This window comes from Anguilla anguilla, chromosome 3, assembly GCF_013347855.1.
Source record: "Anguilla anguilla isolate fAngAng1 chromosome 3, fAngAng1.pri, whole genome shotgun sequence".
NCBI classification, from domain to species: Eukaryota; Metazoa; Chordata; class Actinopteri; order Anguilliformes; family Anguillidae; genus Anguilla; species Anguilla anguilla.
This window is the reverse complement of record NC_049203.1, coordinates 57,846,399-57,861,149: the sequence shown is the minus strand read 5'-3', so window position 1 is coordinate 57,861,149 and position 14,751 is coordinate 57,846,399. Positions and strand designations below refer to the sequence as shown.

General features: G+C 39.8%; 2 protein-coding genes across 6 annotated transcripts; one reads left to right on the top strand and one right to left on the bottom strand.

The window, feature by feature from the left end:
• Positions 1-31: 31 nt before the first annotated feature.
• Positions 32-4,995, bottom strand: slx1b (SLX1 homolog B, structure-specific endonuclease subunit). Of its 2 annotated transcripts, none has more exons than XM_035410279.1 (6): positions 4,780-4,995; positions 4,331-4,569; positions 3,997-4,048; positions 3,196-3,522; positions 2,093-2,311; positions 32-1,524 (listed from the first exon to the last, which is right to left on the bottom strand). In XM_035410279.1, exons 2-6 carry the CDS (start codon positions 4,501-4,503, stop codon positions 1,495-1,497), a joined length of 801 nt encoding a protein of 266 aa, XP_035266170.1. In that variant the 5' UTR covers positions 4,504-4,569; positions 4,780-4,995; the 3' UTR covers positions 32-1,494. The 2 variants fall into 2 exon arrangements, with proteins under 2 accessions (XP_035266170.1, XP_035266171.1); XM_035410280.1 differs by having other exon boundaries at positions 4,331-4,512.
• Positions 4,996-5,316: 321 nt separating this feature from the next.
• On the top strand, positions 5,317-13,973 carry LOC118224235 (probable E3 ubiquitin-protein ligase RNF144A). Of its 4 annotated transcripts, XR_004764608.1 has the most exons (6): positions 5,317-5,555; positions 5,744-5,841; positions 7,659-8,365; positions 9,587-9,669; positions 10,605-10,754; positions 11,174-13,063. XR_004764608.1 is itself a non-coding variant. In XM_035411528.1 (4 exons), the coding sequence occupies exons 1-4, from the start codon at positions 8,362-8,364 to the stop codon at positions 11,609-11,611; spliced, it is 654 nt and encodes a 217-aa protein (XP_035267419.1). In that variant the 5' UTR covers positions 7,757-8,361; the 3' UTR covers positions 11,612-13,973. The 4 variants fall into 4 exon arrangements, 3 of the variants coding, with proteins under 3 accessions (XP_035267419.1, XP_035267418.1, XP_035267421.1); XM_035411528.1 differs by lacking the exons at positions 5,317-5,555; positions 5,744-5,841 and having other exon boundaries at positions 7,757-8,365; positions 9,587-9,648; positions 11,174-13,973; XM_035411527.1 differs by lacking the exons at positions 5,317-5,555; positions 5,744-5,841 and having other exon boundaries at positions 7,757-8,365; positions 11,174-13,973.
• The last annotated feature ends 778 nt before the right edge of the window (positions 13,974-14,751 follow it).

The window sequence follows — 14,751 nt, the reverse complement described above, 5'->3', positions numbered from 1 at the left end:
TTAGATTTGCAATGAAGCAATTTGCATGTGGTTTAAGTGCAGATTTTCAGTTTTTATTAAACAATTTTTTAAAAATCCATTTTGGTTTCACCATGTAGAAATAGCATTTTTTGTACATAGTCCTCAAATTTCAGGGCCTTAACTGGTTTCAAGCAGCCATGTAAACATTTTTGATTAATTTTTCAGAAATTGAAAACTTCTTGCAATTAATCTGAAATTGAAGGTGTAGTTCACTTTGTTTTTATTATTACAGTTTTAATGTTTTTAAATAACTTGGATGGTTTAACCAGTTTTACCACTGTTATTTTACCCAAACAAGACATTATAATAATACATTACATTATTATTCCAATAAATTTGCTCGCACCGTTCATATTTATTCATTGAAGCCATTCAATTGAAATGAAAAAGAACCTGGTGTCCATTTCATATATTGTACCGGCAAGACCTTGCATCTTTTCTGTTTTTGTTTAAAGTTACTGTTCTGTGGGTTGGACCCACAGAACTGGGCCTCAGCTACAGCATGGCACTGGGAAGTTTCTTGGGTGCACTGTTTCTAACATAACAGAACAATATTCATTGTGTTTACTGCATTATTTAGAATTTTTTAAAAATGGCTACTGAGAGAACAAGCTTAAAAATCCCTTATGTGTAACTAGCCAGTCTGTCCAACATTTGTCCAATTTACGAAGTCTACAGCAACTTTGAAACAACAGATTTCACGTTGGACTTGTCTCAGAAGATTCCCAAATCACAGCATGTGGACTTTCCTTCCGTGTACCAGTGCATCCAACAGCTGGCGATACCTCTGATAGTCAGCTCGCTGTCAGGCACCCCTCAAGCAAGGGGCCCCCATTGTTATTAGGTTTGGCGACAAATACGGTAATTAGCAATACTGGAACAGCGAACTACCATTGATACAAAATGGTACTGTATAAACCACCAACCACAGTTGGACAATGGTAATCCGAAAAGGACAAAAGGATACTGAATACATACAATGAACAGTCCTGACTTATGGACTTCATGCGTAAGGCTATAATTAAAACTGAATTATTTTGGATGTAATCACGTTCTTTTTATTCTTTTTAAAAAATACAATCCATTTTTTTTTTACAGTGGTACTGGTAATATCATCGTAGCTGCCTCGTTTTTAAAAAGTAATCTCTTACACTTGTTAAAAAGGTATGTGCATTAAAAAATGTTATTAAAATAAAAATATTGAGTCTCACAACCTAATTTCCTTTATGAAAAGACATGTCTCAGTTTTCCATTTCATCTTTCAGTGTTATAAACACATTTCTGACAAATGCCTTGTCCAATTTACCCACACCATTCTCATGCACTATGCGCACAATCTGTACAATGTGAGGGTCATCATCAAATCTGTCTAGCATGGAATAAATTCTTGCTTTTAAAAGAGTACCCTTATTGTCCATGCTGATGATCTGTGGTGCATTTTGTTGGCACCATTTGTGCCAGAACAGGCTCTCTTCAGATCTGCAGTTCATCTGTCCAATGGCTCTGTAGAACACATTCATGAATCAGTGTTAGTCTGATCCTCTGATCCGAGACTGGGACTGCACTCAATAAATGCACTGTCGGGCACCACACTTTTTCAGGTTGTACTACAAGAGTCATATGACTCCAAGAAATGGATTTTATTTGACTTTGTCTCGCTTTAGTACACTTGCTACAAGCTGCAACAGCATAAAAAGTTCATATGATGCTGGAGCTATGAATCTGTACATCCATTCTGCATCTATGGATTTGAGTTCGCATGATAGCAAAACATAGCACGGCGCTACTCAACAGCGCTAACCCAGGAATATAACAATCCTGTAAATCAGAATGGTAAAACAGATTACTATGTACACATAGTCAGATCAATTATTTCACCCTCATAATTAATAGTATCACAAGATTAATTATTTTAACCCATTTTAATCCTGATTTGGATATGACTAAATGCAAAGCATCGCTGGCACTCTATGATGAGCGTTGCTGTTTTGCACAATTACTACAATATTACAATATTGCAAAAATCCCTTGATGCAGGAATGCAAACAAGTGAAAGAGCAAACTTGCTTACCTGGGATGATGATGATCCTGTAATTTCTTCCAAGTCGCCATAGCAGCCTTTCTTCTGACGAATCAGACTACCCCATAGCACAGAATGGTGACAGCCAGGGCATTCCCCTTCCACAGGAAGTAGATGGGTGGGCTCAGACTTGAGAAAGTGCTTGGCTAAGCAAATCATGTGACTAGTCATTTGACAGAAGTGATGTAAACAGGACAACCTGTCTACAGTCTGCAATGAGAAAAAAGAATTTTCACCAGGTTAGGTTTCTGTCCTATGCCTGCAATGAGCACTTTACAGTACATGACAAACTAACTTCATCCCATCCTTGGGGTGTTTCACACTGAGTTTCTCCTTCTCTGGTTTAATCTTGTCATGCTGGTTTTAAACATGTCTCCCTTACCGAGCAAACGAAATGGGTCTCTCCATCAAAACTCAACCAGGACTTAGCCGTTTAATGGGCTTTTTCCAGTTTTCCTCATACTTCCTTCAGGCAGTCAAATGAATAAAATAGAATTTTAAACATAGTATCACACATAGTTTAACAGATATAAAGGGGTCTAAAAATGCTCAAAAATGGTCCTGATTGTGGACCATATCTTCATACAATACACTCTTTGGACCCAGTCAAGGGGGGGGGGGGGCAACATTTCATGACTACAAGTCATAGGAAATACAATATTTCACATTGAGGTTTTGTTCTATCCCCAAAACAACTATAACAATTTCTCAAGAACTACTTGGTACCTTGAGCTCTAGCTTCAGTTTTAGTCTTTACAGATAGGTAAGGAATATGCATATTGAAAATTAAGGGATTCTTATGAACAGGCCCGACAGCCTAGTCCATTTCCCACGGAATGCCTCAAATGCTCTGTATGACTCACCTAAGAAACCTCAATTGTACTTCTCAAGGTTCAACCCTCGCAGGGCACCCGGCACACAACATTGACCATGAATGGGTAATTAGTTGAATCAGTTGTAGTAGTATTAGGCAAAAACAAAACCCTGAACCCACACTGGCCCTTCACAGATAAGATTGGCTAGCCTAGATATAAAAACTGTTGAATCAGCACAGCATAAAAAAAGGATCCTAGTCTATGCCTTATGCAGCTCACGTGTACAGTCTCCCGACACAGCAGGCAGGTCTCCAGTCTTTGTTCCTCCAGCTGCTCCTCTCCAGGGGCTTCCTGTAACTGCTTCTTGGCTCGCACGCTACCGAAGGCCACAGGGATGTGCAGAGGGGGATGGAGGCCGGGGTCGAAGTCTAGCTGGTACTCCTGTCTCAGCCAGCGAGCAGTGAGTGGTAGGCGGTTCCACGGCGCCGCCCGTAACATGTGAGACAACACGCGCCAGTGGAACTGGAGGCTGGACTCACGGCGCGTCCGTCGAGCCACGTGGGCCAAGCGGCGGGAGGAGTGGGGGTGCTGCCATGCCCACTCAAACTGCAGAAAGGGCACAGGTCAGGGGGGCAAAGGGTTGGTGGCATATAAAAGCTTGAGATGTCTGGGCAGCATCCGGGACAGATTAAGTGAAATGACCCATGCAGCAAGCAGTTGTGTAACTAACACTTAATGTTTGCGGTCCTAACAAGCTGAACTATATAATCAGAGATAAACATGTAACTAAGAAAAGTCAACAGGGAGTACAGATGAGGGAGAAATGGAAGGGGAATTTTGTAAGTGATGTGAAGTACTATTCTATCCATGTGCCAGTCAAGCCATTAGCTCACATAATTCATATACATTGAGTCAAGAATTGCATTCTTCAGGGAAAATTGAATCCTGAATAAATTTGTATGTCTTACAAGTGACTTATTAGGTTACTGACGCTGTTATTGTTTACGCAACTTACGCAGCTGACAGAGAAAAGAGTGCTAGGCAGTGTGTGCACATACCCAATTCTCAATAAAGACTTACCCTCAAAGCTGCAATGTCCGATGGAAAGCCATGAATGATGAGAACCATTTCCCTGTTACACAAGGACGAAACATGGCTAATAAATATATTGGCTCACAAAAGTATCTTGAGTGTGACCAAAGCGAACAATTATTTCTTCATTACAACATAGTAGCTTGCTGCAATTGACAGAGCCATGTCAAAGACCTTTACAAAGCTGTTCAATTGGCTTCATAACATCTCGCGAAAACATTATTCATCATGAAAAGTCTATTTAATATTACAAAGATTATGTCACAGAATAAATTGTCCCCACAATATCACCCTAAATCCAAAAAGACTTTCCATTCCTCACCATGGCCCTCTTCCACTGGTCCTTTTAGCTCCACCCCTGTGTCGCCCGGCGTTATGCTGCCCTATCCGGCGTTCTGGATTCACCGTGAAGCCAATGTAAATGCGACCCTTGAATTTGGGATTAGTGCAGTACAACATGTACACACCGAAGAAGTTCTCCACCTCCACTACCATCTTAAATTACTGAAAACGAAGAACACATGTGAGATTTATCCTGCCACGCAGTAATTTACACAATATCTGAAAAAGAAAAGAACAGAATTTCATAACGCATTAGCTTGAAAAAGTTAAACCGCGAGCTAGTCTTCGTGCGATGTGAGGGATCCGCGAGATCTACGTGTCGAACTAGCCAACTAAACAAATCGAAGTTACACAAGTCAGTGGCATCAGCCAACGGTCAACAGCAAACATGTCTGAATGCCCATTGTCATCGCTGCAGAAGAATGTTACCTTATCAGACGGCTAAACAGCAAAAAGATTGCACTAGATTGCTTGTTATTAAAGTTCATTTTTCGAAATTCGCCGTACAGAGAACAGACCATTAGCTTGTTAGTTAATCGTTATTACAGGAATTGCTACATCGTGGTAACAAATAATTCATATGATCTGTGGGCCAGAGACTGTAAAAAATAGCTGTGGACTAGCAGCTACAATCAGTCAAATGTATCAGGACCTAATATTATCGCCGGATATTTCTCAATACATTTTTCAAAAGGGAAATTCAATATATTTTTCTTAGTTATGCGTTTTTGTGTGTATGTGTACTAAAAGAGAATTAAACGTGTGAACGCCCGACAAAATATAAAATAATAGTATCAATTTAAACTTTTAGAGTAGGCAAATAGCATAGACACACAGTTTACCCCCGCCCCGCCCCCCCCCCCAAAAAAAAGAAAAATTGACACGGCCAGTCCTTGACTGATTTAATTGGTTACTACTAAACGTGGGGGTTGTACTCTTGTGTAGGATTTGAGTTACAATTGGCCAATACATTTAATTTTGTTGGTGGACCTGCCTCTATACGAGGAGCAGGTTGAGCATTTTTAGCGGAAAATACATTAGCTACGGCAGGTTCCAGTGATTTATGGTTTCATATCTGTGAAACAAAATAACTAAACGTGGCGAAAGCATCTGGCAGTAGCTTGTGCTTTATTTAACACATCATGGAAATAACAATTGATCACATTCGCAATAAACTGACAACGGAAATTGGAGCCGTACATGTGGTATGTAGCTAGCTAGCTTGCAAATTTTATTGAACGGCTGCTCATTTGCTTATAGCTATCGTAAAAATCAGTTTTTGGTTAGCTATTCTGCTGACTGGTTGTTTATGCGTCAGTTTCTATTGTTTTAATACTTGTATGCTACATGGAATTTAAATGACTTAAAATGACTTAATTTGTGTTGGTGGCAGGAAGTGGAAGATACATCTCCCAACAGATGTGCGGCTAGTTTCAAGGTGCTAGTGGTGTCACCACAGTTTGAAGGCAAACCACTGCTACACAGACACAGGTATTTTCTGACGGGGACGCAGAATAAATTGGGGAAGCCACGGGTGTTAAGAAGTGTGGTCTGGGAGAGTGCATGGCTGTCAAACTCAATTCCCGGGGTACCACACTATAGAATTCTCACTATCCACACGTTGTTGTACTTGGTCGTTTATAATGCCTGTCCATTGCAGTCACTCGGCCGATTCAGTTTATTTCTTTATTCTTGTTCTTTCTGGAACAATCTTCCGACATCATTAACTTCGTTCAGGTCACGTTGATGCGTTAACGTCACTTGCCTGGAGGCTAGATTGGAAATCTGCGCCAATACAAACTTCCACAAATTGGTGCTGTTGGCATGGTCATTAGTGCAGAATCACAATTTCCCCCTCATAGCCATTTTATTTGGAGCAATTTCCGTTTTCTATACAATAACAAATCCTTTTTACCACTGGTTTCATAGCATTTTATCGGTGAGTCAGTTGGTCAAAAAGAATGGTGTGTTATACAGCGACTGAACATTAATAAGAACAAAATAAGACTAGATACAATCAAAGAATTTGCAGTTGTGATACAGTGCCCTCTGGAGGATTAATGTTATTAAAGACTGCTTCTACTTTAAACCCACTGCCTTCATTTTGCTTACTGTTGCTGACTCTTCAGTTGGGATGATTAGCTAGTACACCTGGCAGAAATGTTAGGATACTGCATTCTTTATTTCAAGGGGATGTATCCTTTAAGTTGAACCACAAATTATACCATGACAAAAATATTTTCAAAGATGAAAAAAAAGACTCAGTTGTAATTTATGATGTTCATTAAGAACCTGTGCTCCATTAATTTTTATATTGCACTTATACTTGTGCATTTTGACAATATCCAATTAATTTGCACTGTGGGTATAGTAACTATTCTACAATTTCTAAAGGTAACTATAAGATTTTATCAAGATTATTTGATCCTGTAAACCAGATGACATTAATTGCAACTGATGTTTAGAGTAATGTTTTACTTGAACCCTTTGACATAAGGCCAACATAACACTATCATACACATGACATAACTGTCACAAGATGGCATAACACTTGATGTCAGTTTGTCAAATATCATCAAGTAAGATCTGTCATAACATTTACTGATGAAAGTATGACAGTGTTATGTAATTTGACATAAATTGACATCATCTATTATTCCATCTTGTGACACAGCTGTTATGTCATGGACTGCATTTATATAGCGCTTTTATCCAAAGCGCTTTACAATTGATGCCTCTCATTCGCCGGAGCAGTTAGGGGTTAGGTGTCTTGCTCAAGAACACTTCAATACGCCCAGGGCGGGGTTTGAACCGGCAACCCTCCGACTGCCAGACAATCGGTCTTACCTCCTGAGCTATGTCGCCCCCGTCATGTGTATGGCAGTGTTGTCAGCCTTATGTTGAAGGGTTCTAGTAGTGTTACCATATTTTCTATGCATTTATGTCATGTTCTGTCTTCTTTAAGCCATTTCTGGTAATTCCTGTGGCACCTATTCATGGGAGGGGTTTAAAAACTGAAACATTTGACACCACTAAATTTTCTTCTTTTTTTACCAAAAAGCTAGTGCATTTCAAAAGATGGTTCTAGTGAAGCATTTCTTGAATAAAAGTCTTAGGTACTGTGTTAAACTCTAGTTTAATATTTTTGAAGAGAAGTTCAAACTGATATAAAGATCAGTTTAAACATAAAAGGTGCTAGTAAGGTGGCGGACACATCTGGCTCTAGTGCCTGCACTGTGCAATAGCCTAAATGAAGGGAGAGGGTTTTTGACCTCGGAGACTCACTGGTCCCAATGTCTCTTTCTCAGGATGGTGAACTCCTGCTTGGCGAAGGAGCTGGAGGTGATTCATGCCTTTGAGCAGAAGACGCTTACACCAGAGCAGTGGGAGAAACTGAAAGCACAGTGACCTCTCGTATACGCATGCACCCACACAAACAGTGTTTTCCTTCATTTTCATGGGTTGAAGTGAGGGAGAGGAGGGTTTTCTGGAATTCACAAGGCTTCCTGAACACATCTGCATCCTGAAACTATTAATCAGATTTATGCAGTTAGCCAATGTTCTGACTGACAGATCAAGTGTATCATAGTGTTGGAAATTTTATTTGCTATTTCATTTTTTATTTTTGCGCCTGTGATTCATAAAGCAAAAACTGGCTCCAATAAAATCAAATAGAACTCCTTGCGATTGTTGGTCTTTACTGGCGTTAAATGAACATGCCAAATCAAACAGATACCATTGTATGGATCAATTCAATAACCTGTTGTACCACCTCAATGACTTATGGAGCACCAAGACCATTAACAAACTTTACTTTCGGTTTGACCGCATAATTTTACTTTCAGTTTTGACGTAATTCTTTTACAAGAAACTGATCGGAGGCTTACAGTTTTCAAGAGATGAAAGGTGCTATACTAGCTCTAATCGCAAAATGAAGGCACTAAAAAGCGGTGGTGAACAATATCGTATGAGATCGAGAAGACTGCGCGGACAGAAAGCGAGTGCGAAAGAATGGGTAAGTGGATAAAAAGATAAAACAAAACCGAGGTACTATTGAATATTGCGTTGGTTCGGTACTATATCCACATTTACTGGAGACGACATAGGCTGTCCCATTAAATCAAACCGAAAGCAATTATGTCGTTAAACGTCTGCTTAGTTTTATTTGTGAAGAAGAGAAATATTAGTCCAAGTGGTTGCTGAAACCCCTGAGGTGTTTGGATAACCATCTCAAATTTAACGCAAGAGAAGAGGTCAGCCGCTCAATTATAATGATCAGAGTTCAGTACATCTCTGAGCATAAATGTACAGTGAATGTATTCTTTGAAAACAGAACCTCACGTGTTAAAAAATAAATCTTTAAAGAAGAAAATGGGGTTGGAATGTCTGATAAAGAGAACCAGTCACTTTCACTTTCCACAGCATTATTTTGATGGATTATGATGGAAAATAATGCAGTTCGTCAACTGTATGGTCAAACTGGTTGTTTTATGGTAATTCATATGATTAACTAAACTTTAAGGGGGGAGATGGTAGACTCATTGTACAATTGCAAGCAAAAAGTTTCATTTTCTGTTTTTATGAAAATCTACTTGTCAGAGTAATTTTTTGCAACTATCAAACAATCCACTTGAGGGCGATAAAACATTACAACATATTATTTAAATAGTCTTCAGTGAGTCCTCCTACAATAGTGGTCACATAGCTTAGTGGTGCACAATTGTAGGTTCACAGGCTGCATTTCTCTTTAGGATAGCTTGGCTGTAGTTTAGCTACTTTCAGTGTGAAGTAATTGGTAGTATGGGTAACTATGCTTTTAGAGTGATGAAAAGCATGAAAAGAGTACAACCCTGCCAAAAATGGTCTGTCCCTTTTGACACCCCTTGACATTCCAGCATAAATAGACAGACATTAGCTGCCTAATAGTTTTTGTGTGTTTTGCCACCATGTTGCATGCCATTGTTCAAAGGATAGCACTACTTTAAAGTCAAACAAGAACTCAGCATGAAGTGACATACTGTATGTCATGAATTATTTTGGAATTTTCAAAAATGTTATGGACATCTACTGTATGTGCCCATTCCCTCTATTATCTCCTCTTCCTGTTTGATCAGCTCTTTCTCACCTGTCCAATCATCCCGTCTTTTCCAACTCTGTTTTCTTGCCATTCATCCCTTCATTGTGAAGTTATGTAATCATTTATCACCCCCCTTTACCACTTGACCCCTCTTCACAGGCAACAGCATCCAGCCAGCCCCCTGTGGACACCAAGTCAGCCCTTCTGATGTCAACAGCATGGTGAACACCTGCTTGGACAAAGTCAGATAGCACACTCCTAATATTAACCTGCAATAGTTACTGAATCAGAATACAGACAATCCTATGACAATACCTATCCTGATAATAGTCTAGCAGAACACATTATGCCTCATATATATTTGTTCAGGGTGACTTCACTGTACAGTATGAGTATTTCACTGGTAGTCTTGTCTGCGCTCTTTCTACACATCCAAATGTTTAAAACTTTAAGTTGTAAGTGGATTTTAAGTGATACACGTCTTTGCATTTCTGTTATTTTCTTTGGTTGTGATAGAAAATCTGTTAGCTTTTATAACCAATGTAATATTTTTATTATTGTACATATTCAATAATACATTATTCTGCCCTATATGAGATTGAAACTAGAATCATTTTAATATTTTTTGGCCTTTATCTTAAACTAATGCATGGTATGTAGTGTGAGTTGTTTTTTTAAGTTGCAGTAATGGCCTGATTTAATAAGACTTTTAGCACATGTAAAACCAATAACACGACCAATGATTGGTCATAATATTTGTTTTGCACCAATCATTGGTTGTGTTATTTGTTTTAAGTGTGCTGAAAGGTTTTGCACACGCTAAAGGTCTTAGTAAATCAAGTGCTTTTGGCCATACTCGTCCTATTTTTTAATCACTCATGAAATGTATTCTGATCTGGGAAAATGCTATTTCTTTCCTTTTAAATTCTATGGTTTGTACGACATACAGCATTAGATGTTGGAATTTGATCTCTTGTAAAAATTATTTGATAACTTACTCTAGGATGCGTTGCAAAAAAGAAGCATCCAGATATTCATAAATAGACACGGAACTTAAAACGAAAACTATGACATATTTTGTGCAATTATACCTAGCCCTCAAATGCAAGACACTAAGAAATAAACATTTGTTATAATCCTCCTTGAATTTGTTCCCCCTTTCTCTGTTCACCTACAGAAATCTCTGGAATTTAGCTGCCCAATCTGTGGGGAGGTTTGGGAATGGAAACAGGTACAAGAGCTCATGCAGCTGTCCCCTGAGCAGAAGGCACTTCAGCAGAACAGCGTTGACGAAATTGTGGAAGGCCATCCAGACATGTACAAGAAGGTGGGTATATGTGCTCATCCAGGAATAATGGACCCAACACAGAACATCATGGTGTAGCAACAGTATGTGTCATTTTAATAGGCTAGTTGGCGAAGTTTTTTTAAGTTACATATTTGTATATAGGCTATACGGGTTAAGATGTACATACAATTTAACAGCGCTTCCATGCACTTCGTAGGAAGTAGAAGCAATTGTTGCAGTCCCTAATACAAGAGACTGAATGTTTTGCATTATAAGTAAGAACTGCTGTTTCTCCCTGTGACATGGAACGGCTAGAACATTACAAAGGCTGTGGTGCTCCGGCACCAGAGTGGGTGGGCCGCCTGTAAATCCTGTTTATACTGTCCTGTGCTATATCAGTTCACACCATTCAGAATATTCTCCACGCCTACCCAGTGCCTGTGCCCCCTCCCGTGCAGTGTCCTTCCTGCTGCTGTGTCCTGAAGCGGCCCCTGGACAGCACCGACCAGCCCTGTCAGTTTGTCCAGTGCTCCCAGTGTGTCCCGCCTCAGCACTTCTGCTGGTCCTGCCTTGCCCCTTGGCTCTTCTCGCACGAGGCCAGCGCTGGGCACTGCAGCAACAAGTCCTGTGGGGTGGTAGCCATGCTGCTCAACTGTGACATGGTGCTCGACAGCAGTAGTGAGGTCTTTGGCTGCCCCCTCTTCCGTGCCTGTCCGAAGTGCCACTCACTGATCATGCACACAGCAGGATGCCAGTATGTCAAGTGCAGCCAGTGTAAACATCGTTTTTGCTTCATCTGTCTGGAGAGAAAAAAAACTTGTATGCTGAATGGCGGTACATACCTTTCTTTAATCTGTGCAAAAAAGAGAGCAGGCAGGCAGAGGTTTGTAACTTAACTGTAGTAAGGATCTGGATTTCCCTAGGAAAATGTGCCCTATTTTTTATTTTTAATCATTTCGCTACCCTTTTCTTTTTTTCCCCTCTTCAGAATTTTGTGCTCTGTGACCTTTGCAAGAACCATAGCAGCTGAAGCGTGTGCACTCTTTTGATACATTTGCCTGTAAGCCAGAGGCAGTTTTACACCTGTACTCCCACACAGTACTACAGGTGAATTTCTGCTAAGGAGAGGCATATCTCTGCCACAGCTGGTGCCCTGCCTGGCCCTGGCATGCAGTTGGGTGGATCTAGTCCACATGGAAGTCTAACTGACTTAATCCCTACCAACCCCTGGCAAGATGAGACCACTTGTGTTCTGCCTGTGCAGTCATAGTAGGTTCATAGCCAAAGGTGAAACTTGGGACAATAGGTGTAAGCCTGGCCTCAAAGCCAAAGAAAGTTGGAAGTCTATGGCAAAAGTAGAAGGCTTTAGCATCTTCACTTGTAATTCAACGGATGATATGCTACTGGTGATCAGTGAAGGTATGGAAGTGGCTGGGTGTTGTCACATAGTTTTCCCCTATGTGAACATCCAAAAAAGTGTTGGATAGGTATTGAAGCAGCCCTGAAATTATTTTCAACAGAAAGGCTATGTTTTTGTGTGTTGGACAGGTAGACTGAAATGAGAGAAAATGATGGAGGAGATGGATGAGGTAACTGACCGGAGGAGAAATTCAGTCAGATGTAGGCTGATGGTGGGAGTAAATGGGGGGCACAGCACTGATGGAAACTGCTAGAGTGCTACTGAGTGGTACTAATGAAGATAGCTTTTGGCCAGGTTTGATTCATCTCAGCGGGGGCCTGATGGAAGGTTAATACAGAGAGAGAGAGGGAGAGAGGGAGAGAGCCCGTCTGCACAGGAAAGACGTGGGCGAGACCCTTGCCAATACTGAGTATGAGGATTACTTCCAGCACTTGACCACTATTAGGATCATTCCACCATGCAGAAAAAGTGTGTGTGTGTGTGTGTGTGTGAAAGAGAGAGAGAGAAAGAAAGGGATGAAGGGATAGAGAGAGATATGGTTAGATAGATGGTCATGACATATTTGTTTCACTGATTCCACTTTCGAAGAAGAGAGCTTCAGTCGTGAATGTGGGACACCAATGGTGTTTTAAATCTCACCACCGAGTGCAATTATCAAATCAATCCAATCCAAATATACACCACAGAAAGCCTTGTTTCAGTCTGGTTATTTTTAAAACTATTGGTTATTTGACGTATAATAGATGTGGTTGAACTAAGAAATTTGATTTATTTTGAAAATACATACTTATAAATTGCACTGCCTTTTGCAAATATATCATGGCAGCTCGTCTTCATTCACTGTGGTAATTCACAACTTTTATGTATTTCTAAGATGGTAGTCTCCTGGGCTGAATTCTATGCCGATAACCATTTAAGAGCCATTTTTGTCCTTTTAAAAAATATTTACCCCAAAAAAGACATAGAACAAGAAAAAATATACATGTGAAATTGTATTCCATGTCCATCAGTCCAGTTTTTGGGGCAATGAGTCTGTAATGAAACATGAGTAAATTGATGCACTGCAACTGATCTCTGTATTAGGATTAGCAGGTTAAATCTGTGTAATGTATTGTAGCATAATGTATTTAGAATTCACTAATATTGTACCTGTGTTATATCCTCCTGAGACCCAACAAAAAAGGTTTACATTTTTGACAAAATACAAGTGTTTTAAATGACAAAAACATGTTGCAGTGAAAATATGTTTGTTAAATATTATTTAATTTTATTGAATGTCCCTTGTTGTGTAGTTTTCGGAGTAGCAGAATATATGGATTTTGAGATTAAGACCAGAGACTCATGTCCCCTAGAGGGGACAAAAACAAATTACCAAATTACCATAGAAGGATATGCTATGGGAGCTTATGGGAGAAGAATGAACTTGAATATTGTTTTGTTAAAGGTTATACTTGGAGGAACCAAGGGAGAAAAAAAAACCCAGTCTTTTTTTCTGGCTATTTTTAAAAGAAGGGCAGGTTTTGAGAATCAAAGCATTACATAAATTGAAAGTGTGCTTTTTATGAATGTAGTCTTCCAGTGGAGTGGAGGCTTCAGGTACATTTGTCTGCAGTGGAACGCATTGGGGGGTCTTGATGGTTGAAAGAACAGCAGCAAGCATACCAATTCATCCATGAAAGGGTTGTATCCAGTAACACACTTTATATTCTTTTTTATATTTACAAGTTTTTTCTGTAAACTATTTTATTTAGCATAGTGTCTGTTTTCAGTGGGGCCACAATAGCTTGAACTGCAACTGGTTTCAGTAAATGCCTGTAAATAAATTGTTGATAACTGGATTTCTCAACTCATTGGTGCTTATTACTCTTCAACCGTCAACATTCTAAGGGATGGGTTGTGTTGTCAGGGTGATGTTAATTAGGATAGTGATTGTTGGTATAATCCATTTCAGCATGCATTCATTTCCAGCTCACTCTCCAAGGGATTTAAGCCCCCAGTACACATAAAATGGTATTTCTTTTGGCCTTGATTGCATTGTGTAAGCTGCGTAAAAAATTGGATTGTGAGCAGGAGACCGCCTGTCAATTAGGTTCCATTAACACTGTTTCCACCTGCTGTTCTACCAAGCCATACCGCTCTCTCTGTTTCAGCATCACACCCACTCATGTAGTGGTGGTAACTCAATCTCACACGCACACACGCACACGCGCACACGCACACACAGACACACACACCTATGTTTGCTTTTCTGTTTGATTAATTGAAGCATAACTAATTTGGTAACCAGATAAAAACACATCACAGCATAATATGAAACATTTAAGACTCCAAACCAGTTTGGTCTAATAAAATGGTATTGATGGCAGTTGTAAAAAGTAAACAGGTTATTGTCTCAAATTCCAGTTGTATAACACTGATAGCAAGTAGGTCATATGCTAGGCAAGGCAGCTGTCATGCTCAGAGTGTCTGAGAGCAGCATGCCACGTCCCAGTATTAACTTTTCAAGTAAAGTGATCAGACTGTAGGACATCATCAGTAGCACAGAAGCAGCAGAGAACCTGAAGTGCCCAAAGCCTCAGCCCAAATAATATGGAAACCTAAAGATTCTGGCCTGTT

What these genes read in the sequence shown, in the direction of transcription:
- LOC118224235 (XM_035411527.1), top strand. An exon ending in TGAACACCTGCTTGGACAAA is followed by an intron (nt 9,670 to 10,604) that starts GTCAGATAGCAC and finishes GTTCACCTACAG; the next exon opens with AAATCTCTGGAATTTAGCTG. An exon ending in ATCCAGACATGTACAAGAAG is followed by an intron (nt 10,755 to 11,173) that starts GTGGGTATATGT and finishes CCTCCCGTGCAG; the next exon opens with TGTCCTTCCTGCTGCTGTGT.
- slx1b (XM_035410279.1), bottom strand. Translation starts at nt 4,503, where the DNA reads ATGGTAGTGGAGGTGGAGAACTTCTTCGGTGTGTACATGTTGTACTGC. An exon ending in ACCAGTGGAAGAGGGCCATG is followed by an intron (nt 4,049 to 4,330) that starts GTGAGGAATGGA and finishes CTTGTGTAACAG; the next exon opens with GGAAATGGTTCTCATCATTC. An exon ending in CAGGATCATCATCATCCCAG is followed by an intron (nt 1,525 to 2,092) that starts GTAAGCAAGTTT and finishes TGTGTTCTACAG; the next exon opens with AGCCATTGGACAGATGAACT.